The sequence below is a fragment of the Suricata suricatta genome, chromosome 2, assembly GCF_006229205.1.
Source record: "Suricata suricatta isolate VVHF042 chromosome 2, meerkat_22Aug2017_6uvM2_HiC, whole genome shotgun sequence".
NCBI classification, from domain to species: domain Eukaryota; kingdom Metazoa; phylum Chordata; class Mammalia; order Carnivora; family Herpestidae; genus Suricata; species Suricata suricatta.
In genome coordinates this window covers 62,918,234-62,944,626 of record NC_043701.1, presented here as the reverse complement: position 1 = coordinate 62,944,626, position 26,393 = coordinate 62,918,234, and the positions used below count along the sequence as shown (strand labels likewise).

Genomic DNA, 26,393 nt, shown 5'->3' with positions numbered 1-26,393 from the left:
GGACAGCTAAGAACTGACCAAAGGACTGGTGACAGTGTATCAGAAGCCCTGAAAAAGCAGATGATTCAACTATGTAATTATTTTTTTTAAATGATAAACAAGTGGTAATTTTTGTCTACAAGCCCATCAAATCAGTGAGCCATTTTATAGAGTCAGAAGAGAAACATATACTTCTTCCTTCATTTAAGAGAAGACAACCAATCAAAACCATTCTTTGACTACCTACTGCATGAAGGAAGCCACAAAGCGACAGAACTCAGGACACACAATGCGTCACTCCGAGCACTCCCAGTGCAGGTGGGGAGACACAGTGGCTACTGCAACGCTGGTCCCCACCCTGGATGCTTTATCCGCAGCCCTTCCATATTAATCTTCACGAAAAAGCCACAAGTCATGTATCATCATCCCCATTTTACAAATGAGAAACAAGCTCACTTGTCATACAAACAGTAAGTGCCAGGGGTGCCTGGGTGGCTCAGTCAGTTAAGCGCCCAACTTCAGCTCAGGTTATGATCTCACAGTTCATGGGTTCAAGCCCTGCATCGGGCTCTGTGCTGAGAGCTCAGAGCTTGGAGCCTGCTTAGGATTCTGTGTTTTTCTCTCTCTACCCCTCCCCTGCTTGTTCTGTGTGTGTCTCTCTCTCAAAAATAAACATTAAAAATTAAAAACACAGTAAGTGCCCAAGTTATAATTAAAAGTGAAGTCTTTTGGCAAGGCACGTGTCCACTGCACTTTCCTCTACTCCAAGTTCTCAACAGGAGAGGATTCAGCCTCCTGGGGGACATGTGACAAAGCACAGAGACATTTTCGATGGTCACATCTGCAACGGTGGTGGCCGATGCAGGCATCTAGCTAGCTAAAAACACCCTACAGTGCACAAGACAGGTCCCCACAACAGAGAATTATCCAGTCCAAACGCCAGCAGTGCCAGGCCTGTCAACCTGTGGCTCATGCTGAGACTGCACGATCATTAGGAAAGGACCCCATGCAGGTCGCAGGCCTCCCGAGCAGGGCAGAAATAGCCTTCTGAACTGGGGTAGTGTAGTGTGGAAAGGCATTGTCACAGAAGCAGGATTTCGGTAGTCTTTAAAAACATGGCCAGAAAAGAAAAGATGGTATTTTGGGGAGCCTAAGACAAAAGACATGATCAAAGATGTGCACTCCAAAAAATGGCAAGGTAAGTACTTTCTCTAAAATGCCTACAAAAAGAAACTGGTAAACATTTCTAAATAAAACTTTCGGTAAGCCAGCACGTATTTATATAATGCTGGGGCATCTCTGACTATTCGTAAGAGACCGGTAACTTGGTGGACTCTAGGAGAGAAACTGGGTATCTGAAGATCACACATTTTAGAGCACTCACAGGTCTTATCTATTTTCTTTAAAAGATTAATTAAGGGGGGAAAAAATCACCTACCAGGGGACAAAAGCTGAATCAGGGTTTGCAAGAGGAAGTATGGGCTGATAGCAGATGGCAGAAAACCTTAAATCGGTTCACAGGAATAACAGTGATTTAACTTTTATTGGACATTAGGCCAGGTACAATTCCTTCCAACAGTATATATGCCACCGGGCAAAATGATAAACACAACACCTTCAGAATCAGACCACCTGGGTACGAATTCCTGTTCCACAGCTTACTACTTTTTAAGTTAATTCCTAACTACGGGTAAGTTACTTAGCTTCTCAATGCCTCAGTTCCTCTCGCATAAAAGCAGAAGAATAAAAAATACCGATTTTACAGAGTTACTGTGAATGTTCAATGAATGAAAATTTGCAAAGTACGTACAACTATGCCTGGCGCATACTAAGCTCTGAATAAACATCTGGGCGGCTCAGGTGGGTAAGCATCTGACTCTTGGTTTTGGTTCAGGTGGGTAAGCATCTGACTCTTGGGCTTACCCACCTGGGCGGCTCAGGTGGGTAAGCATCTGACTCTTGGTTTTGGTTCAGGTCACAGTCACACCATTTGTGAGTTCAAGCCCTACATCAGGCTTGCACAGACAGCGCAGAGGCCGCTTGGGATTCTCTCTCTCTCGCTTCCTGCCCTGCCTCGACTCACACTCTCTCTCACTCTCTCCAGCACATTCTCAGCATGAGTAAATAAACTTCAAAAAAACTGTAATGATCAATAATAGTATCCCTTTACGTTGTAACAATAACTAGCAAGGAAGGTACCATTATTTTTCTCTCTTCATTCATGATGAAACTGTGGCTTATGGAGGTTAAGGAACTGAGCTGAGGTCCCTTCGCTAGAGAAGGGCACATCTGACACCAAAACCCAAGCTCTTTATCACCCCACGTGTTGCTTCCTGAGTGTGAACAAGGAGCAACACTGTGTTTAGACAACAGGCACCGGAAAGCTACTGAAGACTTCTAAACAGGAAATGTGAATTACTGAAGCAAAGCTTCATTTTGGAAGGTAACTGCCAAGGGAAAGGAGAAAAACCTGGAATAGGGAAGTGGAACAGGATGGGCAGCCTCTGGGAGAGGAGAGGGAAGCCTGTGTAAAGGTGCCAGCTGGAGGTAATAAGGGTCTGAATTAAGGATGGTGGTGCTGGAAGCAGAAAGATCAGGAGGAAAAGACACGACACAGGAGGGATCAATGGCTAGGTGACGAGTGAAGCATGGCAAGTGACAGATGACAAGGGTGACTCAAACAGGGCCAACCACGCCTGACTGAAGGCAAAGGAAGGCCACACACTGAAAGAGTATTAGAATGCTGGTCTGGTTCTGGGAAACAAAGTAACAGTGAGATTTATTAATAAAGGATTAAAATACTGAATCCATAAACTGAATCAAAGGGAATAAAGGGAAGTTCAGATATAGAAATTACTAACTGGGATATATATCAATTTACTGCTTTGAAAGTTACAAATTTAGGGGAGGAAATCCAGAATCCATAATATTTTTCTTAAATAAAATTAAAGGTGGGGACACACTATAAACAGAACTTCTAATACCGCCTACAGTAACTAAGGACAGAAAATGAAATTTCATCTGGAATTTGTTCTAGGCCAATGAAACACTCTTAAAAGTTCTTAGTCTCCGAAGCACAGTGTCTGTGAATCCCACCGAGGATAACACATTCATTAAAATCATTTCTACCCACTAAACCTCCACTAAACCCCAAGAATTTCATCTTTAGATTTGCAAACTCTTTCACTTGCTATGAAAGGCTACATTTTGTTTCCCCTTTCTGGAATACAAAATAAATACCAATGGTTCATATGGAAGTCTCCTTCCTTCAGTGCCCAGCCTTAGTTGTGACATGGTGACTGACCTATCAGTCACAATGGCAAGTGTGCAGACATCTTTCAAAGTACAGAGTTCAAGGGAAAGACAGAACCTACGTGAAATACATGCAAGGTGGTATTTCCCAAATTATTTACCTTTTGTTAGAATATGTAAATCTTAACATTTTCAGGATACAGAGATAATGAATTTTTTCAGAGTTTTAACAAGATGATATTTTTAGAGTTGCCACCAAAAGTTATAAAAACTGAAGTATTATTTAGGGATTGATAAACTCCAATTAACATTAATCACTCCCCACTATGACAACATTAAAGAAAAACTTCTTCATTTGAGCTCTTAACCATGTCAAAATAGTAACCTAAAATGCTACTGTGTAACATCTAAAAGGGAACCGATAGTATTAAACAAAAGCTAGCCACGTCTGTACCAGGCATGTCCGTTTACCTAACAGCATACCAAGTACAAGCACAGCACTCCACCGTTTCAGCCAAGGCAGAGAGCCCTTCTCGCTCTAGCCCCTCTTCCTGTGGAACAGCTGTAATGTCAGAAGACAAGGTGCCCGTGTGCAGTACAAAGAGACAAAGATAAATGATGAACCCTTGGGCTGACGCAACAATGCTACGTCTACACACATTCAAAACCAAAATCCAGGATGCTTTCATGAAACAAGCTTCAGATCTTTATAAAATGGGTTTAAAAACCTACTCATCTGGATATGTGCAAATACTATCTATACTACCACCGTAAGGAAGGTTCTCTTGTAGGCATTCATCTCTTGAATTCACAATTCTTTAATCATAAATCATGCCCTGAGTCTTTTCCTATGTAAGAATTCTGAACTGAGGCCTATATTTCAGGCCTGGAAACCCCCGAGCAGGCCTAGCTCAAGCTCTCAGCCTTGGGGCCCCTGATGGGCCCCAAATCACCTAATCCTTTGCTCAAGCAAACCAAGCAATCCCCTTGATACACTACTTCCTTTGCAGAATTATCCTCAGCAATTATCCATGACCTCAGAACAGGTAATTCAGAGTAAGTCATATCTGCAACTTTCCTAATTTAGACTAGCAGGGCAACAAAGAGCACAGACAACAAATTCTACACAGAAAACAGAATCTGGTAAATATTTCTCATTAGGAGATCTTTGGTATGTGTATACTTTCATTCTAGAAATACTTGTAGGAACATCATCCCCACACCAGACCCTAATCAGAGGTTTTCTCTTGTCAAGGCAATTGAACAAAGTACAAATCTAATGCAATACTCCCTATACAACTTAAACATGCCTTACATTATCTTCAATCTAGACTCCATCCCAAGATCTGTAGAAATAGTAAATGAACGCAAACTATCTATTTCTCCTGAACTATTATCTAAGGAACTAACTGGGATATTTTGTAGTAATGACACTAGATAAAACAATCTCTTAGTATACCATACCATTTATGTTAAATAAAAGATCAATATACCAAAAGAAATGCATGCCTGACATTTACAAACTGCTCTCTTTATAAGACAGGATGGCATATCATTAGATAAATATAGAATTGACATAACAAGTTCAAAATGTTATGCACTATAATATACATGTATATATGTGCAAAGTTACATATATACATATATGTATATATGTAAAAATGATTTATATATTTGTGTGTGTGTGTGTGTGTGTCTGGTGCACACGTGTATGTTAAGCATGTTTTTAAGAATAGGAATCTGCGTTGAAAGGCTAGCCAGTTAGGTAATGAAGGGCGGGGGATGGCCTCATGCCCTCACCTGTCGAATGATACTCTTCACACAACGTACTGGAAGGCCTTGGTAGTTGGACTTGATGATCCACTTGAGGAGATGGTGGCCAAGCACTTCGAAGACCATGCAGACATCTGGGACACGGTTAAGGACCATCTGCGGATACATTTCCTGGAGTGATGCAATTACTCAAAGCAGCATCGCTGTAGCACTTGACATTTCTCTTTATGAAATGCAACACTGCTAGTTATCAATAATACCACAAGTGGTCACTTGCTGTTTCTCACCTAAATGAAGAGATCTAACGTGACTAGGTACTCATAACCTATGTTACTCAGTGCACGCTCGTCACATTAAAACAACATGCTTACTGCCACGTGCAGAAGTGAACACAGCGAACCCAGGAGCCAGAAGAGCTCTTCAACGTCACAGGGTGCAAGGTCTCCCAGCCACGGCTCAACCCCACACCTCCCTGTGCTCTCACTCATTTTAACATCCTCCGTCCTGATAATCAGCCTTAGTGCAGTGAGTCAGGCTGAAACCTCATAAAAACTGATAAGAGGAAAACAACAACAAAAATGTCTTAAGTATCCTCCCTGCCTGCCTAAGTTTCCATTCTATTAAACACTTTATAAAATAGAAATTTAGAAAACACAATGAAGACATTTAATTCTCTCCTTCAATAGTATCTTTCACTGCAGAACTAGATCAACTTTATACTACAGGCACCTTTCAATAACATGAGATGACACTATAAGACACGGCACTAAGACCCACCTATAATAATGAAATCTCAGGAATCTGGGTGGGTTCTTCCCCCCAGTAGAAATTCTAGTCAATCACGGACTCTCCAGAACTATGATCCACCAGAGTCCATCATACAAATATATTCATATCATTCATACAGGAAAACTTCAAATGGCTCTGAAAACCTTTGAGAATATACTGTTCCTCCCTGCAAGCCGACAGACAGGTTACTGAGGCAGGTTAGTTGATTTAGTATTTTCTACAATACCTGGATCTACTACTACTCACATTATCACAGTATCTGTCGCTTTAAGTATTTTTTGTAATATTTCTACAGTGTTGGAGAACAGTACAGATTTATGCACAGATAATCTAAAGCCAGAAGCTTTATTTCCCAACTCAGTATAAAAAATGGCAAATGAAGGACTAAAGTTAGTAAAAGACACAGAGCCAAAGGCCAAGATTTCTAAGCACTGACCAAGTGGGACTATAATGGTTTCTTAGCAGTTTATTTAAAGGTAAAAATAGCCACTGGAATATATATTTACCCATAAATCAGGTGGTTTCTCCAAAGAAACCCTGTCAGCTATCCTGGCGAACTGCCTTGTAGAACTGATATAGGAGGAGGGGCTGCCATGCCTACTCAGTTGGGGACAGGGCAGAGGACCAGCTCTATCTACCAAGAAGGGGAAAATGCACGCAGCAGCTAGCAGAAATGATCTTGAGGCAAGGGCAAGGTGACACCAGCAGGCAATGGCACTTCCTAGTACCCTCGAGTCCAATCTCTAGAGGAAATACAGACTCTCTTTCAAACATGTAGGGAGTACTCCCCTAGAAGATGAAGGCTTAGGAGATGCAGAAACAGGATGTCCATCTGGCCTGGGGGGTGGCTTTGTCCTCAGGGTTCTGGAGCCTGAGCAGGTCAAATATCAAAATCTGTCCCAAACATGATATAAAGGAAGGAGCAAAAAAAGATCAATGAAGAGAAGACCCTGGCTCTTGACACACCTGATCTTTTGCTCCTTGTAATCTGTAAAGATGACTGTGGCTAATCTTTCTCTGCCGTCTACTTACACAACTGTAAGGCACTGCCTAGCTTGATACTGAAGGTAGAACCCAGGGCTTAGACAAGAAGAATGTTACAGAGCTGTATGTACAAGAAGCATGCTGAATAGTTGTACGGCCCCAGAGAGATTACCCAAGACACTGTAACAGACTGGCAGGAATTGGGGAATATTTCTGCATACTATTTTACAACACTCGGTGATCATACTAGAGGCATTATATGGACAATGATACAGCAAAGAGAAGCTTAAATGAGCTTGAAATATTGCCATATTTTAAAAATAAAAACTATAGTATAATTTAGCCACTATGAAGCAGAAGAATTATCAATAAGGATACGTATTCCATTCATGCCTGAAATCTTGAAGTCATCGATTAACTGTACTACCATGTCTTTATTTGGGTCAGTGGGATCACTTTCTCGAACCTATGGAAAGAAAAATGAATTCAAGAACAGAAGCATTTAAAGCTGAAAGTCATTCCCATGATACCAACCAAAAATATCTTAGTAAAAGTAATATTTTTAAAAATAAATGACTTAGTATTTGCATTTATAAAAAATAAATTCAGTCTTAATTTAGTAAAACCTAAAGAAAATCCTCTATAAAAATAGAAGTCATTAATTTTTCTTACGTTATTCACATTTCTGTAGTACTTACACATTTGAGTAATTTTATTTCATCCAAGGCTGTCTCTGTGTAATGCTGGGCACTTTTTACAACTTTCATTGCAACAAATCTCTTCCCCCTTTAACAAGAATAAGGTAGACTGGTAAAACGTCAGAGTTCATCATGGAGAGTATGTGTTACTCTGTTAACATTTCTGTTTTAGTCCACACATACCCCAGATGTACATATGTACTGGGTAGGAGGGCAGGTTCATACTACAGGATCATGACTTTAAAAAGGCAGAAACCACTGATTTAAAGGCTTACACAGTACTATTTTACACTTGAATATCTTTCTAATACACATGAATTACTAGAAGAACAGTAAGTCTGATGTAAAGCAGTATTACTGAAAAAGCTGCAGATATAAAAGCAGAAGGAAGTTAATATGTTAAGACGACCGACAAGAGAACTTCAGACTGTGGGGGCCAATGTCTAGCTGGGTGGGGCAGGCCTGTGCTACACCCTCTCAGGCCACCACAGAAACACCTCAGCCACCCCATCTTACAAAGGTTGAGCTGGACCAGAAACGAAATGCACGGGTGAGAAAGAACACTTACTGCATATCCCAGCACAGCCAGACCGTTGAGAAGTGTCCCCATCCCAGCTTCCTAATGACGTGGTAGCGGCCATTGAAGAGGTCTCCAATTTTCACCGGATGGTAGCCACCTTTTATTTAAAAAAAATTTTTTTTTAATTTCAGAGAAATAGCAATAACTTTTCTTCACTTTCATTTTTTAAGTGTTTACTTATATTTAAGAGAGAGAGAGCATGAGCATGAGCAGGGGAGGGGCAGAGAGACAGAGACAGAATCTGAAGCAGGCTCCAGGCTCCAAGCTGAGAGCTGTCAGGACAGAGCCTGACAGGGGGCTCAAACACACAAACCATGAGATCATGACCTGAGCCAAAGTAGGATGCTCAACTGACTGAGCCACCCAGGCACGCCAAGATTTCATTTATTTTTAAGTAATCTCTACACTTTGTGGGGCCTGAACTTTCAACCCTGAGATCAAGAGTCACATGTTCTACCAACTGTGCCTGACCCAGACACCCTCTTTTGTCAGTTCTTGATACCATTTAAGAAAGCTCCACATAATAAAATCAGATCAAAATATGTTTAATAATACAACATACTCTCAAAAATATCTTTCATCGAGAGAAAAATGTCCTCTGCCTTTCTACTAAGCTTTTTGTTTGTTTAGATTTAACTTGGAAAGTAAACAAACCATCCAGCACTCCATTACAAGAGTTTCAGATTTATTCATGATTATTTAAAAAAATTTTTTTTAAAGTTTATTTTTGAGAGAGGGGCAGAGAGAGAGGGAGGGAGACACAGAATCCAAAGCAGGATCCAGACTCTGAGCTGCCAGCACTGAGCTTAATGTTGGGCACAAATTCATGAACCGCAAGATCATGACCCGAGCTGAAGTCAGAGCTCAACTGACTGAGCCACCCAGGCGTCCAAGAATTTCAAATTTGTAATTAAGTCTAGGTGTATGTAATATGCACATGCCAACTTTTGACTTTTCCAAACAACCTCTTCTTCTAAGCAATAAATTCAATGCAAATCTTTTTGGGTCAGTATAACAGAACTCAGCAAAATAAAAGATGTGTACTCTGCATAATTCTGCATACACCAACAATTTACATACAAGCAACATGGAATCACATAATGTACATTTTACCCTCCAAAACAACTTGCTCCTCTCCCCACTCTTCCTCCAACCTCAAACTTCTGCTGAGAAAACAGGCTGGAGAGTGAGAGAGGGCGCCCTGTTAGGGCAGATAGGTGGGAAAGGTAAGGGCGCTCTCACAGATCTCTGGAGTAAAATCCCCTCACTTTGCATGTGTGAGTAGAATAAGCAGACTACAAAGTAGCCTGTATAAATATGATACTGTTTTTGTGGACTACACAAGAAAAAAATCTAGGAGGATAAGATGTTAGCAACAAAGATCTCTGGGTGTAAAGTTACTTTTATTCTTTTTATCTTTGTTTCTTACTGAAACAAAATACTCTCCTTTTTATTCTTTTAACATCTGCCTTTTTATTGCAAACCTGTTATTTCTCATTTTTTAAATCTGCAGAATTCTTACAAATCACTCAAGAAAGACATGAATGGTTCCCACCTAGTATTCAGAGGCTTGAAGCAGGTGCAGGAAGTATCTAAGCCACATCTTTTAATACACCTGAGTATCTTTCAGAGGACTAGGAGGAAACTTCAAGAAATACTATGAATGTTTATGAATATTTAAATGGTTACTTAACAGAAGTAGTGAAACAGAAATGTAATGAGACACTGCGTTGCCAAGATTCTTACTCTCTTACCAGTACACCTGCATTTCTCATATTTTAACATCAAAGTCTTTAACAATGTTTTGGGTAAAAGATCTGAACTAAAAGATAATAAATGAAGAATAAAATACAGCAAATTATTAAATGGATGGATGAGTGCTGACTAAACCCATTATGCTAATCCTTTCACAATATACATATATATATCAAGTCATTATGCTGTACACCTTAAGTTTATACAGTGCTATATTATCAAATACATCTCAATAAAACTGGAAAAATGGCTTATTACTATCTTAGAAGGTTAAACTAAAATTGAAGTGGGCTCTGAGTTTACAATACAGTTGTAAACAATTAAAATTAACAGAAGAAAGGAGGAGAAAAAACCTGTAATTTACCCAGTACAAATTAGGGGCATTGTACTAGGCACTTTATTTTCAGAACCACATTCCATGAAAGTAAACATAAATTACAATATGTTCCATAGTGTTCCACAGTGGGATTAGGGAGAAGAAGAGAGGAGAAGTCTGTTTGGGACATGCAAAGTTCAACAATGCAAAGATTTCTTGACCAAAGGGTTTCTAAAAGCCCAAAGTCTTCATGCATGAAGGGACCTGAAAGAGAAGGGAGCTTTCTGCAAATTCCAGACATATTTGCACAGGAAATGATTCCTTCAAAAAGACAAGTCACATTTCACAACACAAAGTATTTTTTTAATTTTTAAAAATTTTTAAATGTCTGTTTATTTATTTATTTATTTTTGAGAGACAGACAGACAGCATGAGCAGGGGAGGGGCAGAGAGAGAGGGGGACACAGAATCCGAAGACAGGCTCCTGCATCTGAGCTACCTGTCAGCACAGAGCCCAACGCTGTGCTCGAACCCATGAACAGTGAGATCATGACCTGAGCTGAAGTCAGACACTTAACTAACTGAGCCACCCAGGCGCCCCAAATGTGTGTTTATTTTTGAGAAAGACAGAGACAAAGACAGAGCATGAGCAAGGGAGGGGCAGAGAGAGAGAAGGAGACACAGAATCCGAAGCAAGCTCCAGGCTCTAAGCTGTAAGCACAGAGCCTGACGTGGGGCTCAACCTCATGAACCCTGAGATCATGACCTGAGCCAACATTGGACACTTAACCAACTGAGCCACCCAAGCGCCCCTCAAGACACAAATAATTTAGGGAACACTGATGTCCCTGTCATTTTTGCAACCACCCCGCCAAGGAGGTGGTATGGTTTCTCTACTGCCGAAGTGGACATAAGTCCCAGACACAGTGCTTAGTAGGTTCTGGGCTGGAAACTGGGTCTGACTCCAAAGTCCATGCTCTGTCTACCAGGAAGAAATGAACTTCATTTTCAACAACTGCAGGACTATTTCCTGGACTTAGTATACAGGAACACTTGATAGCTTAATTAAAAGCTACTGACTACTTAATTGCATATCACTGCCAACATTAAACTCTCTAAGTTTAAAAATAATTTAATTATGCATAAAGAGAAGAAATTGCTATCACTATGCCATGCTGCAGATTTGAATTCTCCAACAGCCCAGAGTGTGTCCACGTGGGCAAGAACAGAGGAGTGCCGTTTCCAAAGTAATCACTGCAGAAGCCAGCTGCTCCTTTTCTCAATGGGACTTTGAAAGTTGAACAAAAGAAATAACTAGTTTAGTCCATTTATCTCAGGAGCCCTCAGATGAGCCAAGAATAATGTACCTAGCAGAGGATTAAAAAAAAAAAGAAAAAAAAAAGATGAAGAAGAAAAAGAAAGAATAACATACCTAAAAACAGACCGACTAAACAAGAGAGGCCAAAGTAATATTTGAATACAAATATAAAAAGTACTAAAATATTTATCCTTTTATTTTTAAAATTTGACATAAATTTCACAATTTCAAGCCTTTATTCTATATATTCTCCTACTCTAACTCCCAGATTGCTACAGAAAACAAGTCTCTTCTGACTATTCTTCAATCTCTTCTCAAAGAAGGGTAAGTAATATGCTGCCAGAAAGGTAAAGCATGAATCCCCAGAGCAGACCACATCAACCTATCCAATACCCACAGCATTAGAGAAAATGGACTCTGCCAAACAATTGTCCAGCTCCCTGAGATCAGCTAACAGTATGCACCCATAATGACCCTTGGCAATGGCCACTCCATGGCTCAGAACACCATCTAGCACACAAGGAATCTTGCGACCAGTCACAGACTAGACAAGAACCTCTCCTACTGCTGCTGAACCACAGGCAGGGCGGGGGTAGACCCTGCTCATGGCATTGGGCAGAGTACCAGAAAGACTCAAGCACTTGACAACTACCATGGCTCTGGGTTTTGGTTGACATATTTGTACTTCACTGTTTGTATTATTTAGTGTAAAAAGCATGCATTTATCACTGAGAAATTTTCCTTTGATTCTTGTCCTCTAGCACACTCACAAAAACTCTAAAGTTCTAGTTGTACTATTAAGGATCTAAAGAAGACAATTCTAAAACTATGCTTCTTAGCTGTTTTGGAATTACTGGCCAAAGATAAAGATTTTCCCTTCTCCCTTTTCCTTGCTGAGCCCAAATTAATCAAGTTGAGTTCATCAAAGGGTCAGAATTCTATCTTACACAATAGTCTGAAAGGATTTTCAGCAAAGTATTTTCTACTGAAGGCACTATTTAGTACTTATTATTTTTTTTATAGGCACTAGTTTCTCAGTACTCTGATGGTGAGGTTTCTCTCTCTAACCAATGAAGGCTTTCAAAAGTCAGAGAAAAAAACCTTGAGAATCACTTCTAACAGTCTTAAAAAAGGAAGAGATGCTAAAAAGAAATCTGTTCACAGAATGATAATATAGACACCTCTGGGGGGGTCACTGAAGATTTCTGTTCCTTTCCTCAAAAGTTAATAGAATAATTAGACAGAAAAGCAGTAAGAATATGGAAGATTTGAATATACCATCAACCAACTTGATATAACCGACATTTATAGAACACTCAACAGCAATTTTTTTTTAATGCATGGAACACATATCAACATAAATTACACACTTGGCATAAAATAAGTTTCAACATAAATTAAAGAAGAAAATCACATAAAGCATGTTCTCAGACCACAACAGAATTAGAAATGAGTAACAGAAAACACCACAAAATTGAGAAACTAACACATTTCAAAATAACCAGATGGGATAAAGAAGAAATCAAAAAGAAATTATGAATTATTCTACACTAAATGAAAGTAAAAACATAAGATCAGAATCTGTGAAATGACACTAAAACATTAAAACTTAAGAGGAATACTTACAGTTCTAAATGCCTATATTAGAAAAGATAAAAGATCTCAAATCATAAGCTGTTTCCACTCTAAGAATAAATACAACCCAAAGTAAGAAGAAAAGAATAAAAATATGAACTATATCAGTGAACTAAGAGGCATAAAAAATAGGTGAAAAAAATGAGTGAAACCAAAAGCTGGCTCTTCTTTGAGAAAATGAGTCAGAAACTAGCTAAGGTGACCAGGGAAAAAAAGAAAGAAATCACAAATTAGCAACCTAAAGTGACATCACTACATATTTTTATAGCTATTAAGAGAGTATTACAATTTTATGCCTATAAATATGAAAACACAGGTGAAATGCACAAATACCATGAAAGACACAAAACGCCCAACCTCCAAGCAAGAAATATATACCTAAGTAGCTTTGTATCCGTTTTCTAAAAATCAATTTGTATTTACTTTTCCATGAAAAAAGTAAATTGGTGAATAATCTTAAATATTTACAGGAAAAATATTAACAATTCTACGCACTTCCTGAAAACAGAAAAGGAGGAAACACCCCCAATCCCATTCTATGAAGCCAGCTTCCAAACCCTGGGAAAGACATTATAAGAAACCTACAGACCAACTTTCCCCATGATGGAGATATAACAATCTAAATGAAATTTTCTCAAATCCAATGAAGCATGTAAAATGGATAATACCCTATGACCAAGTGGGGTTTATTCCAGGAATAAAAACGTAGAAACCATATGATTAGCTCAATAAACAGAAAAAAACGTTTCCTGATATCCAACATGAATTCCTGATCAAAATTCTTGACAAAGCAGGAACAGAAAACCATCTGGAAAACCATGTGGAAAACCTACAGGCAGTATCAGATTTCAAATTGCCAGGAAGTATAAGAGGGGGTTCATTCCTATATTAAAAGGATTGAAAAAGGGGCGCATAGGTGCCTTGGTTAAGTGTCTGATTTCTGCTCAGGTCATGACCTCACGGTTTGTGAGACTGAGCCCACATCGGGCTCCTTGTTGACAGGGCAGAGCTTGCTTGGGCTTCTCTCTCTGTACCCCACCCCTCCTCAAAATAAATAAATAAAGTTAAAAAAAAAAAAGGCTCTTGAATATAATCTCTCCTTATGCCGAATATTCTCTGTAACACTAACGAATGGGAGAGAGCTCTACAGGGAAACTCAGAGCAAAGAAAAATCCGTCAAAAGAGGATTTCTATTTATCTATGACCTAAGGAAGTAACAAAAAAAACTTACTTAAGCATAACATAAGATAAATGCAGAAACAATTTTTGCAGGAGAGCCAGAGATTTAAAAGTATAATACACAGACTGAGAAACCCTGAATATATAAAATATTAATACAAAGTCCAACAAATAATTTTAAGCTCTTGCCTACTGCCAATTACTCATTCAGGTATGTGCTTCAAAAAGGAAGCTGATTTGAATCACACTGATATTTACTACTTATGTGACACTGAGCAAATTACTCTTTTTCTCTGGGTTACTCTTGCCCCTGTGGTCATTCACTCAGAACATGTTAAGTGCCACCTAAGTGCCACCTAAGTGTTTACTATTGTTCTGCCATTAACCAAACCCACTATGACTAATGACACAGATTAATGAGTCAGCAGGCCGGGATTCAGGGTATTGTCTAAAGCTACTTAAGATGATAGAACTGACTGGCCCAACATGTAATTTAATTTCATTAGCATAGCCCACTCAGCAAAAGATTTATGATACTCCAGATTCGATGATGATTTAGAGCTGCCAAATGTCAAAAAGAAACAAACTCTCTTTTTTTTAAGTTTTTATTTATTTTTGAGAGAGAGACAGCATGAGTGGGGGAGGAACAGAGAGAGACATGGAGTCACAAAATCTGAAGCAGGCTCCAGGATCCGAGCTGTCAGCACAGAGCCTGACATAGGGCTCGAACCCAGAAATGGTGAGATCATGACCTGAGACAAAGTCAGATGCTTAAATGACTGAGCCACTCAGGCACCCTGAAACTTATCTTTTTTTTAAGGTTTTAATTCCAATATAGTTAACATACAGTATTCTATTAGTTTCAGGTATACAACACAGTGATTCAACAATTCTATACATTACCCAGTGCTCATCATAATAAGTGTATTCCTTAATCCCCATCACCTACTTCACTCCCCGCACACACACCCCATCTTCATTCTGGTGACCATCAGTTTTTTTCTCTATGGTTAAGAGTCTGTTTTTGGTTTGGACTTCTCTTTTTCCTTTGCTCGTTTGTATCTTAAATTCCACAAATGAATGAAATCATAATGGTGTATGTCTTTGTCTGACTGACTTATTTTGCTTTGCATTATACTCTCTAGCTCCATCCACAATGCTTCAAGTGGCAAGATTTCATTCTTTAAAACAATTTTTTTAATGTTTTTATTTTTTAGAGAGACAGCAAATGGGAGAGGGACAGAGAGAGAGAGAAGGAGAACAGAATCTGAAGCAGGCTCCAGGTTCTGAGCTGTCAGCACAGAGCCCAACGCAGGGCTCAAACTCATGAGCCATAAGGTCATGACCTGAGCTGAAGTCAGAAGCTCGATCGAATAAGCCACCCAGGCACCCCAAGATTTCATTCTTTTTTATGGCTGAGTGATATTTCATTGTATTATATTTACACAACATCTCCTTTATCCATCTACTGATGGACACTGGGCTGGTTCCATGGTTTGTCTATGGGAAATAATCCTGCAAAAAACATACGGGTGTGTGTATCCATTTCAATTAGCATTTTAGTTTTGGGTAAATACCTAGCAGTGCAGTGGCGGCACCAGCTTGGATTCCCCCCAAGAGTGCAAGGGGGGTTCTTTCTTCTCTACATCCTACCAACCACATGTTGTTTCCTGTGTTTTTCAATCCAGTCGTTCTGACAGGTGTGCAGTGATACCTCACTGTGCTTTTGATTTGCATCGCTTTGAAGATGAGTGTCATCGAACACCTTTTTATGTATCTGTTGGCCAGGTAGATGTGTTCTTTGGAGAAATGTCTGTCCATGTCTTCTGCCCATTTTTAAACCGGATTATTTGTTTTTTGGTGTTGTATCAGTTCTTCACATATTTAGGATACTAACCCTTCATCAGTTATGCCGTTTGCAGGTATCTTCAGTAGACTGCCTTTTAGTCTTGTTTCCTTTGCCATGTAGAAGCTTTGTATTTTGATGTAGTCCCAACAGTTCATTTTTGCTTTTATGTCCCTTGCCTCAGGAGGCATATCTAGAAAAATGCTGCTATAGCCAATGTTTAGAGAAATTACTGCCTGTGGTCTCTTCAAGGATTTTTATGGTTTCAGATCTGAATTTAAGTCTCTAATTCATTTTGAGTTTATTTTTGTCTGTGGTGTAACAAAGTGGTCCAGTTTCATTTTTCTGCTGCTGCTCAGCTTTCCTGACATCATTTGTTGAAGAAACTTTCCAATTACATACTCTTTCCTGCTTTCTCAGAAATTGACCATATAATTATGGGTTTATTCCTGGGTTTTCTATTGTTTCATTGATCTGTGTGTCTATTTTTGTGCCAGTACCATGCTGTTTTGATTACTACAGCTTTGTTATATAACTTGAAATCTGGAATTGTATACCTCCAGATTTGCTTTTCTTTTTAAAGCTTGCTTTGGCCATTCAGGGTCTTTTGTGGTCCCATACAAATTTGAGGATTGTTTGTTCTAGTTCTATGAAAAGTGCTGCTGGTATTTTAATAGGGATTGCTTTGGGTTGTATAGACATTTTAACTGTTTTTCTTCAATCCATGAGCATGCTATATCATTCCATTTCTTTCATCAATGTTTGTAGTTTTTAGGGTGCAGGCCTTTCACCTGTTTGGTTAAATTCATTCCTAGGTATTTTATTATTTTTGGTGCCATTGTAAATGGGATTGTCTTCTCAATTTTTCTTTCTGCTGCTTCATTAGCGATGTATAGAAATGCACCAGATTTGTGTGTATGACTTTGTATCCTGCAACTTTAGTGAAATCATTGATCAGTTCTAGCAGTTTTTTGGTGGAATCTTTTGGGTTTTCTACATGCAGTATCATGGCATCTTCAAATAAAGTTTTATTTCTTCTTTACTGACCTGGATGCCTTTTATTTTTCTTGTTGACTGATTGCTGTGTCCAGAACTTCCAGTATGAAAAAAAGTGGTCAGAGTAGATATCTTTGTCTTGTTCCTGACCTTAGAGGAAAAGCTCTCAATTTTTCCCTATTATGATGTTCGCCGGATTTTTTTTTATATATGGGCTTTATTATGGCAAGGTACATTCCCTCTAACTTCCTTTTTGAGGGTTTTTTTTCTTATCATGAATGAACATTGTAATTTATCAAATGCTTTTTCTGCATCTATTGAAATGACCACATGCTTTTTATCCTTTCTTTTACTGATGTGATGTATCAAGTTGATTGAAGAAACATCTTTTTATTAATGGTTTATCCAAACATTAAAATATAAAAGAATCAAGATTTTCAAAATTCAAGTTAAATGTAATTTCCCAAGAGAGAAGAGTGTCCAAAAAAAAAGAAGAAAAAAGAGTGGGGTTTATCATAGTCTTATTAGAACGCTGGCTTCTCTCATGGTCGCTCTCTCCCCCCTCTCTGCTTAGCTAGCTGCCTTGTTGTGAGCAGCCCTGTAGAGAGGTTCATGTGGCAAGTAACTGAGGCCTCTCATCAGAGGGCGGTGAGGAATTCAGACCTTCCAACAGCCACTGAAATGATCAGAGAAGCAGATCCTTGGCGCCAGTCAAGCCTTCAGATTGCTGCAGCCCCAGCTTGACTGTAACCTCGTGAGAAACCCCTGCCTGGAACCAACAAGATTATCTACACATCTTTTGAACAGAGACATTGGTAGCCTTTGTTCTAGACTATCTTTCAAAGGTTTCCAAACTTTGGAACACTGACATTCTATCTCCTTCTGGAGAAGAGGGCATGGTTTCTTTCCAGGATGATAAGTATCTCCCCTCAGGCACAAAGGCTGGGAGGTTTGGTTACGTGCTTAGAGCTCCTCACCATGGAGTTCCAGGCTGTGCGGCCACCTGGGCCGGCCTCCACATGGCCCTTGTCGGATTTGGAAGGGAAGGGGAACCAGTATGAGCATGAGCACACACTGCTTGTGGTGCTGTAATTAATAAAATCCTTTGTTTCTGACTCAGGAGTCTTGTGTCTTCTACAAGCACCTATGAAAATGGCTGGCTAGTTTGTTAGCTTGCAACAAAAATAAAATCTCAGAAATGTCTTGGTTCTTAATAGATACATCTTTAGCACTAAGAAGTTCAGAGTGACTAGTTTGTTTTCCTCTTATGAAACTGTCAGTCTCACAGCCACTGCATTTCCTTCCTTGCCCTGATCACTAAGAAACCCAGAGGAAAATGTGAAACACTCATAAACTGTACATATATTAACAAACCTTTACGTATTAACCTTAATATGACCAATTATTTCTATTCTAAAATTTTCTCATCTATTTGTCTATTCTAGTCTATGTATTTTATGTGTAAAATGTTTCAACTATGTGAAAGTGTTTGGATACAGTCAACAGCTACTTCTCTTTCAGGATAAGCTCAAACAAGGTTCTCTCCAGAAAGTATCTCCTGATTTTCCTGGCTAAGGACACACTTGTCTCATGTACCTCCATAATGCCTCATTCATGTTCTGTTACAAAGCACCATATTTTTAATTATTTTTTTCATGTCTTTCCTAGGAGATTTTAAACACTATGAGGGGAGGGATAATATTTCCAGTACAGAGTACCTGGATCACAACAGGCAAATCAATAAATACAAGAAAGAGAGCACAGAACACAAGAGACACTGTTGGGATGGAGGCTGCTTCTCTGTTCCTTGGTATCATGTGAGGAAAAAAATGGGAAAGGCTTTGCCAGTTTAAGATGTGGGCTAATTTTAAATTCTGGTTTAATATTACACAGAAAAAGAGAGGAAGGCCCAGAAGGAACAAAACATAGCATGAGGAAATTTTTAACAGCAGGAAGGCATGTTCATGGTAAAATAAATATTTGGGTTTGATGCTAAGAAAGTAAGCGAGGAAAGCACACTGGCATCAGACTGCGAAGAGCCTTGAGAGCTGTTCAAGTACAGACTTTCATTATTAATTATGAACAAAATTTGATAACACAGTATATCCTTAGAAGATTTCCCTTCACTTTATGATCAGATAGGGGAAAAAGGAAACTAATAACTTAAATATGTCCCAAGTAATATCATATAAAAACACCACTAAGAGATTTGTATAGTGGAAAACATAATTTTTATACTGAAAAATTAAAAATGTATAGTACTCAAGACAAACTGGTAAGATGGAAATCAAACTGATCCTGAACACATCCATCATGGGATCTACAAATACTGAAGGTTTAAAAGTCTGCTAAATGCTCCAAATGTTTACAAAACTGGAATGTGATTCTAAACAAAAATCAAATAGAGTCAGGATTTCATCTGCTTTTATGATCAATAGCTAGGTTTCCTGTCATTTTAGTGCTGTAATTTTGTAGAGTTTTCTAAACTATAGTGATGTTGACACTTTCGCTTTGCTAGAAAAGACTCTCACGAATGACAGAGCCCCCTTGGGGTGTCTGGGTGGCTCTGTTGGTTGAGCGTCCCGACTTCGGCTCAGGTCATGATCTCACAGTTCGTGGGTTCGAGCACGGTATCGGGTTGTGTGCTGACAGTCAGAGCCTGGAGCCTGCTTCTGATTCTGTGTGTCCCTCTTTCTCTGCCCCTCCCCTGCTCATAATTTCCCTCTGTCTCTGACCCCCCCCACCCCCTTCGTGCACGTGCTCTCTCTCTCAAAAATAAATGAAAAACATTAAAAAAAAAAAAAAAAAGAATGACAGAGCCTCACAGTGAACACGTAGACCGCATGTTGGGGCAAGCCAGACTCTAAAAGCCTTAGCTCTACATTCTTTAGTCTAGAGCATTCTGAATCATCCAGCAAGAATGGTTTAGAACACAGCATTCTAGAGATGCGTGGGTGGCTCAGTTGGTTGAACATCTATCTGACTTTGAGTTCGGTTCATGTAATGATCTTGTAGTTCGTGAGTTTGAGCCCCACATTGGGCTCACTGCTGTCAGTGCTAAACCCACTTGGCACCCTCTATCCTCCTCTCTCTACCCCTTCCCTGCTTACGTGCTCACTCTCTCTAAAAAATAAACAAGCATAAAAAAAAGTATTCTATAAATGCACCTTGGAGGTTCTTGGTAGTCCTTAAAAAGGCACTAGAGTAAACATCAGATCATAAATGGTTAATGGGGGTTTTCAGGAGACCAAGGACAGAGATTCACTTGACTCTCTAATTTGGGTCATAAGCTTTTTTTTCCCCATACATACACATACAACTAAGTGTGCAATTTCATTGAAAACTTCTTCTTTAGTAACTAAGTACTAAAGACACTTCTTCTTTAGTAACTAAGTACTTTAAAAGTTACTTTTAAAGTAAAAGAACCCTGAAAGCAGTTCTGGCTATTTAAAACCAAAGACCATAATTACATGCACTCAGATACCAGTATATAATACTGAAAGGTTAAGTTCCTTCAAGAAGTCAAGGCCTATTGTTATTTTTGGCTTCTACTGACCATAAGGGAGCAAGGATGTATGAGAGCATACAGCAATATCTGACTCAACCACACACCCAGAGGCATTTTGCCATTTATCTCTTGTAAAAAATGAATAACATATTGTGACTAATCCGAATTCTCAACCATTCTAAAGAAATTATAAAATCAGGGAAAAAAAAAAAACCACAAGTCTTAGATTCAGAGGATTACAAATGGAGTAAGTAAAAGGTCTTTAACAAATATATGGAAAACAGAACTTATTTTAGAGGGGCACTTGGGTGGCTCTGTAGGTTAAGTGTCCAACTCTTGATTTTGGCTCAGGTCACAGTCTCACGATTTGTGAGATCAAGCCCTGCATTGGGCTCTGTGCTGACAGCATGGGGCCTGCCTGGGATTCTTTCTCCCTCTCTCTATGCCCTTCTCCTGCTCAACTGTGTACACACAAACACACTCTCTCTCTCAAAATAAATAAATAAACACTTAACTTACTTTTGAATCTCAATGTAAAGCCGCATCTAGTTTTATAATCCAAGAGCCATCAATGCTTTCTAGTTTAATCATCATGAGAAAGCCTAACTTATGTATCAACTTGTACATTACTCCTATGTTAGGCACCCAACTCAGCACTTAGATGTAGTTAGGACTTTAGGCTGTGGCTTTAGGCTTAGGGCTTATAATCTATGCCAGACAAAAAAGTATTAAATGAATTTATGCTTCAAGAAAAGTGGTTAAATGATTACACCAAAAACAGATACAGCTAAACATACTTGGGAGTCTGCAATGTCCTTGAATTTCTAGTGGCATTTTTCTGACAAACTATAGTCTCCAAAAAAGGATGCCAACAGTTCCAAACCACTTGTTCTTCTAGAACCCTGACATTTTACTATCAAGAAATGGACTCTCTACTTCTCTTCCTTTTAGGTCTGACTGGCTTGTAAGAGGCTTCCAAACAAAAGAACTTAGTACCGCGGACTGTGTAATTTCTGAGGCTAGGCTGTAAAAGGCGATGCACCTGTCACTTTGTAAGGTGTGTGTCTGTTTTTGGAGCTCATGCACCAGAGTGTGATTATTCTGAAGCGGCCACACTAGGAGGAGGCCAAGCCACATGGAGGTGTTCCGGCTGGCAGTTCTGGCATCCAATCCTTCTGGTCCAGGGCCCAGATATGACAGGAAATAAGCTTTCAGATAATTCCAGGGCCCAGCCATCAAGTCACTTCAAGTCTTTGAGATGTCTCGGCTGAAACCACAGGTATTAGGAGGCAGAGAGAAGCCATCCTAGCCTTGCCCTTTCTAAATTCCTGATCCATAAAATCATGAGCAAAATTAAAAGATGGCATATGGCTGCGAAGTTCTGGCATATACAATTCATTACTCAACAATAATGACCAGAAGAGTCATTATTTATTCTGCCTGCCACAACAGCTATGTTAAAACCTCCTCTACTCTGCAAGAAAGAGGTGACCTCAATCTTTCCAAGACTATTATCCCCACCAATGATTTAATTTCATTTAATTCCGTTCTTGCTGGCCCTTCAAAGCTCTCTTCAGATTGCCTCTCTTCTGCTGAGAAATATGCTTGAGGTATCCTGTCCCAACATCAACTTTCCCTGGCTCATATCTGACCTCAGACCCCAACAAGCTAAAACATTCTCTTCATTTGATGGCTAAGTTTCATGCAAGAATCTGCCAGGGTCTCTCCAGTATGAGCGACAACTTTACAACCCACCACTGGGCCGGTAACCGGTGTCACCAGGGACTCCCCCTGCAGGCAGTTCTCACTGGCCTTGTCTTAGCTTCCACCCTCCTCAAAATGTGGCTTCACTGAATACTGTAATAATATCCCATCTTGAAAACTCCTCCTTTTATGCCTCAGAGCTAATAGTCTTGGAGAGAACACTACCATCTCAGTGTATTACTAATACAGGAAAAATTACTATTTTCCTGGGAAGAATTCTGGTCTGGAAGTCTGATGAGAGATTCAAGTTAAAGGTTCATGTTGAATATGAGTAGTGTCGTGAAAAGAGCTGAGTAGGCTGAAAGGATCAATAAAAGTTGTAAAAAAAAAAAAAAAAAGGTAAAATGATTTTAATTAGTACATGAAAGGACAAAAGAGTAACCATAATCAAGATATGATAAAGAAATTACAGCCAAAGAATTAAATCTTCTTTAAAAATTAAATACAGGGACGCCTGGGTGTCTAAGTCTGACTTCAGCAGCTCATGATCTCCCAGTTTGTGAGTTCAAGCTCCACGTTGGGTCCTTCACTGACAGTGTGGGGCCTGCTTCAGAGTCTGTGTCTCCCTCTTTCTCTGCCCCTCCTTGGCTCATGTTCTCGTTCTTTCTCTCAAAAATAAACAAACTTTAAAAACAAACACAGGGACACCTGGGTGGCTCAGTCAGTTAAGGGTCAGACTTTGACTCAGGTCATGATCTCACCGCTCATGGGCTCAAGACCCGCACTGGGCTCTGTGCTAACAGCTCAGAGCCTGGCGCCTGCTTTGGATTCTGTCTCCCTCTCTCTCTGCCCCTCCCCCACTTAACCTCCCTCTCTCTCTCTCTCTCTCTCTCTCTCTCTCAAAAATGAATGTTAAAAATTTTTTACAAATATAGACACAAAGTCACATGAAATAAAAATAAAATCAAAATATGAAGGATATGATTAACATTAGAATACAAGCAGCCAGTCTTACTAAAAATCGAATGAGTAAAAAAATAAAATAAAACAGAGATTATTGGTAAAACTATGCAGTTAGTGGTGCTGTGTGGAACCACTCATGTACTTCTGGTATATGCATTAATCAGTATCATCTTTTTGGAGGGCAACTGGTGACTTTTTCTTAAAGACTTTATTCTTTTTTTTTTAATTTTTCTAATGTTTTATTTATTTTTGATACAGAGAGAGACAGAGCATGAGAGGGAGAGGAGCAGAGAGAGAAGGAGACACAGAACCAGAAGCAGGCTCCAGGCTCTGAGCTGGCTGTCAGCACAGAGCCTGATGTGGGGCTCGAACCCAGGAACGTGAGATCCGACCTGAGCCGAAGCCGGAGGCTTAACCGACTGAGCCACCCAGGTGCCCCTTAAAGACTTTATTCTTAAGTAATCTCTACACCTAATGTGGGACTTGAACTCACAACCCCAAGATCAAGAGTCACAAGCTCCAGTGACTGAGTCAGCCAGGCTCCACAATTGGTAACATTTTAAAATGAAAGTATGCTGTGCTTCAAACTAGCTAATCCCCTATCCATATGTATATTCAAAACAATCCCATAAGATGAATATACAAGCAGTTCCCAGTAGCATTATTTACCACAGTAAAAACTGAGAACATTTAAGTATCTAATCAATACAGAGCTAGTTAGTTCAAGTAAGTAAATAAGAAAACAATATTATACAGAAAACAATGATGCAGAACTATATTTAGGTTCATGGAACTGATTCTATACATTATTACTGGGGAAAAAATAGCAGCATATGGATTATGCACAGATCAATTTCATTTATGGAAGTTATACACATATGGATGTGCATAGATACATTTTAATTTCTGGGTAAATCCTTTCAATTCACCTTGGAGAAATGAGACTGTGAAAAAGTGTGTTGGAAATAAAAGTGAGAATTCTAAGTTTTTGCTTACTTCCTACTTTGAATTTTCAACATTAACCATATAAATTTTTATAATAATTTTTTTAACTAACAAGTAAGAAGTAAACACACATATATTCCACAATATAAAGAGCTGTACTGGGGTGCTTGGGTGGCTCAGTTGGTTAAGTAACCGACCAGCTAAGGTCATGATCTTGCAGTCTGTAAATTCGAGCCCTGTGTTGGGCTCTGTGCTGACAGCTCTGAGCCTGGAGTCTGCTTCAGATCCTAGGTCTCCCTCTCTCTCTGCCCCTCTCCTGCTCATTCTCTCTCTTTCAAAAATAAACATTTAAAAAATTAATAATAATAAATAAATAAAGAGCTATAGGAATTTGTATATCTGGTCACTTTCCACCATGGATGTGAACCTCAAGTTCTAACATCAAAAGCCAATAAGGGGGGGCGCCTGGGTAGCTCAGCTGACTCAGCGTCCAGCTTCAGCTCAGGTCATGATCTCACGGTTCTGTCTGCACAGAGCCCACTTTGGATGCTATCTCTTTCCCTTTCTCTGCTCCATCCCCATTCACTCTCTCAAAAATAATAAGTTAAAAAAAAAAAGCCACTAAGGAAAAGAGGCATCACAACAGTGTTAAAACCATTAATAACAAAGCAGGAGAGGGTAGCAGTATGCTTTCCCATGTACTGAGAATATGGGGAAATCCTCATGGACTGTCATAAGGGGAACAATGTGTGTTATTGTGAATCATGGCCTCAGCACCAAGAGCATGTTCATGTGGGTACATGCGCACACAAACAGCAGTTCCAAAGAAGATACAAAAATGGCCAATAAGCATATGAAAGGATGGTCAATATCAACAGTCTTTTAGAAAATTGAAATAAAAATCACAATGAGATACCATTTGGGTACCAGTAGGATGGCCAAAACAAAGACGAGTAAGTACTAGCAAGGGCATGGAGAAATTATAACCCTCATATATTGCCGGCGGGAATATAGAGTGAGGTATAGCTGCTTCACAAATCCAGTCTGACAATTCCTCACGCTATTTAAACAGGGTGTTACTGCAGGACTCAACAATTCCATGCCTAGGGTTATCCAAGAAAATGAATACATGCCCACTTAAAAACTCATCTACAAAGTGTATGTGTATATACAGGAGCATATTTTTAATAGCCAACAAGGAGAAACAACCAAATGGATACCAACAGATAAATGGATAAACAAAATGTAATATATCCGGACCACAGAATATTGTTTGTTATAATAAGGTAGAAAGTACGAATATATGTCACATCTTGGATCGAAGTTAAAAATCTGCTCAGCCAGTCAGTCAGCCACAACAGGCTACATACTGCAGGGCTCTCTTTGCACGAAATGTCCAGAATAAGCAAACCCACACACAAAGCAGATCAGTGGTGGCCGAGGACCAGGAAGAACAGGGATGAGGATGGACCGCTAATGCACGTGATTCTTGTTTGGGGTGCTGGAATGTTCTGGAATTAGATAGTGCTAACAGCTCCCCAATATGTAAATATACTGAAAACCAATAAACTGTAGCCTTTGCAGTGGGAAATCTTATGTACAGCGCTCCCCTCTCCCCAGCAGTTTCAGTTAGCCATGGTCAGCTGTAGTCTAGAAGCAGGTGACCCTCCTTCCCGTGTTATCACCAGGGGATCAACAGTAGCCTAAGGACAGGTCACAGGGCCTGCGTCACTACCCTCCTCTGATCAAAAGTAGCCGAACACCAGGTCACAGTGCCCTCATCACTCGCTCACTTCATCTCATCTAGCCAACATTTTATCATCTCACATCACCACCACCACGAGAGTACAGAGTAAGACATTTTGAGAGAAAGAGAAAGAGAGAGACAGAGACATAGGGAGAGAGAGAGAGACCCCACATTTACATAATAACTTTTATTATGGTATACTGTTATCACTGTTTTATTATTAGTTATTGTTGTTAATCTTACTGCACCTGATTTATTTATAATTTAGACTTCATTACAAGCACGTAGTATAGGAAAAGAACACTGTATATATGGGGTTTGCTACTACCTGCAGCTTCAGGCATTCACTAGGGGTCCTGGAAAATAAACTGCATGGATTGGAGTGGGGGAAAGTATTATAATCAGTGCAGAAAACTGTATGAAGGG

At 39.5% G+C, this 26,393-nt stretch overlaps 1 protein-coding gene across 9 annotated transcripts in view; it reads right to left on the bottom strand.

Annotated features, from left to right (window-relative positions):
- The window catches only part of SRPK2 (SRSF protein kinase 2), a 243,042-nt gene that overhangs the window by 33,710 nt on the left and 182,939 nt on the right, over positions 1-26,393 (bottom strand). For all 9 annotated transcript variants that reach the window (XR_003904454.1, XR_003904456.1, XR_003904457.1 and 6 more), the window contains exons 3-6: positions 8,044-8,152; positions 7,476-7,563; positions 7,156-7,243; positions 5,032-5,138 (exon numbers count right to left, since the gene is read on the bottom strand). Coding sequence is in view for 6 of the 9 variants with exons in the window: in XM_029927575.1 (XP_029783435.1) it covers positions 5,032-5,138; positions 7,156-7,243; positions 7,476-7,563; positions 8,044-8,152 (392 nt within the window). In the remaining 3 variants the exon portion in view is untranslated. The remainder of the gene's footprint in view (positions 1-5,031; positions 5,139-7,155; positions 7,244-7,475; positions 7,564-8,043; positions 8,153-26,393) is intronic.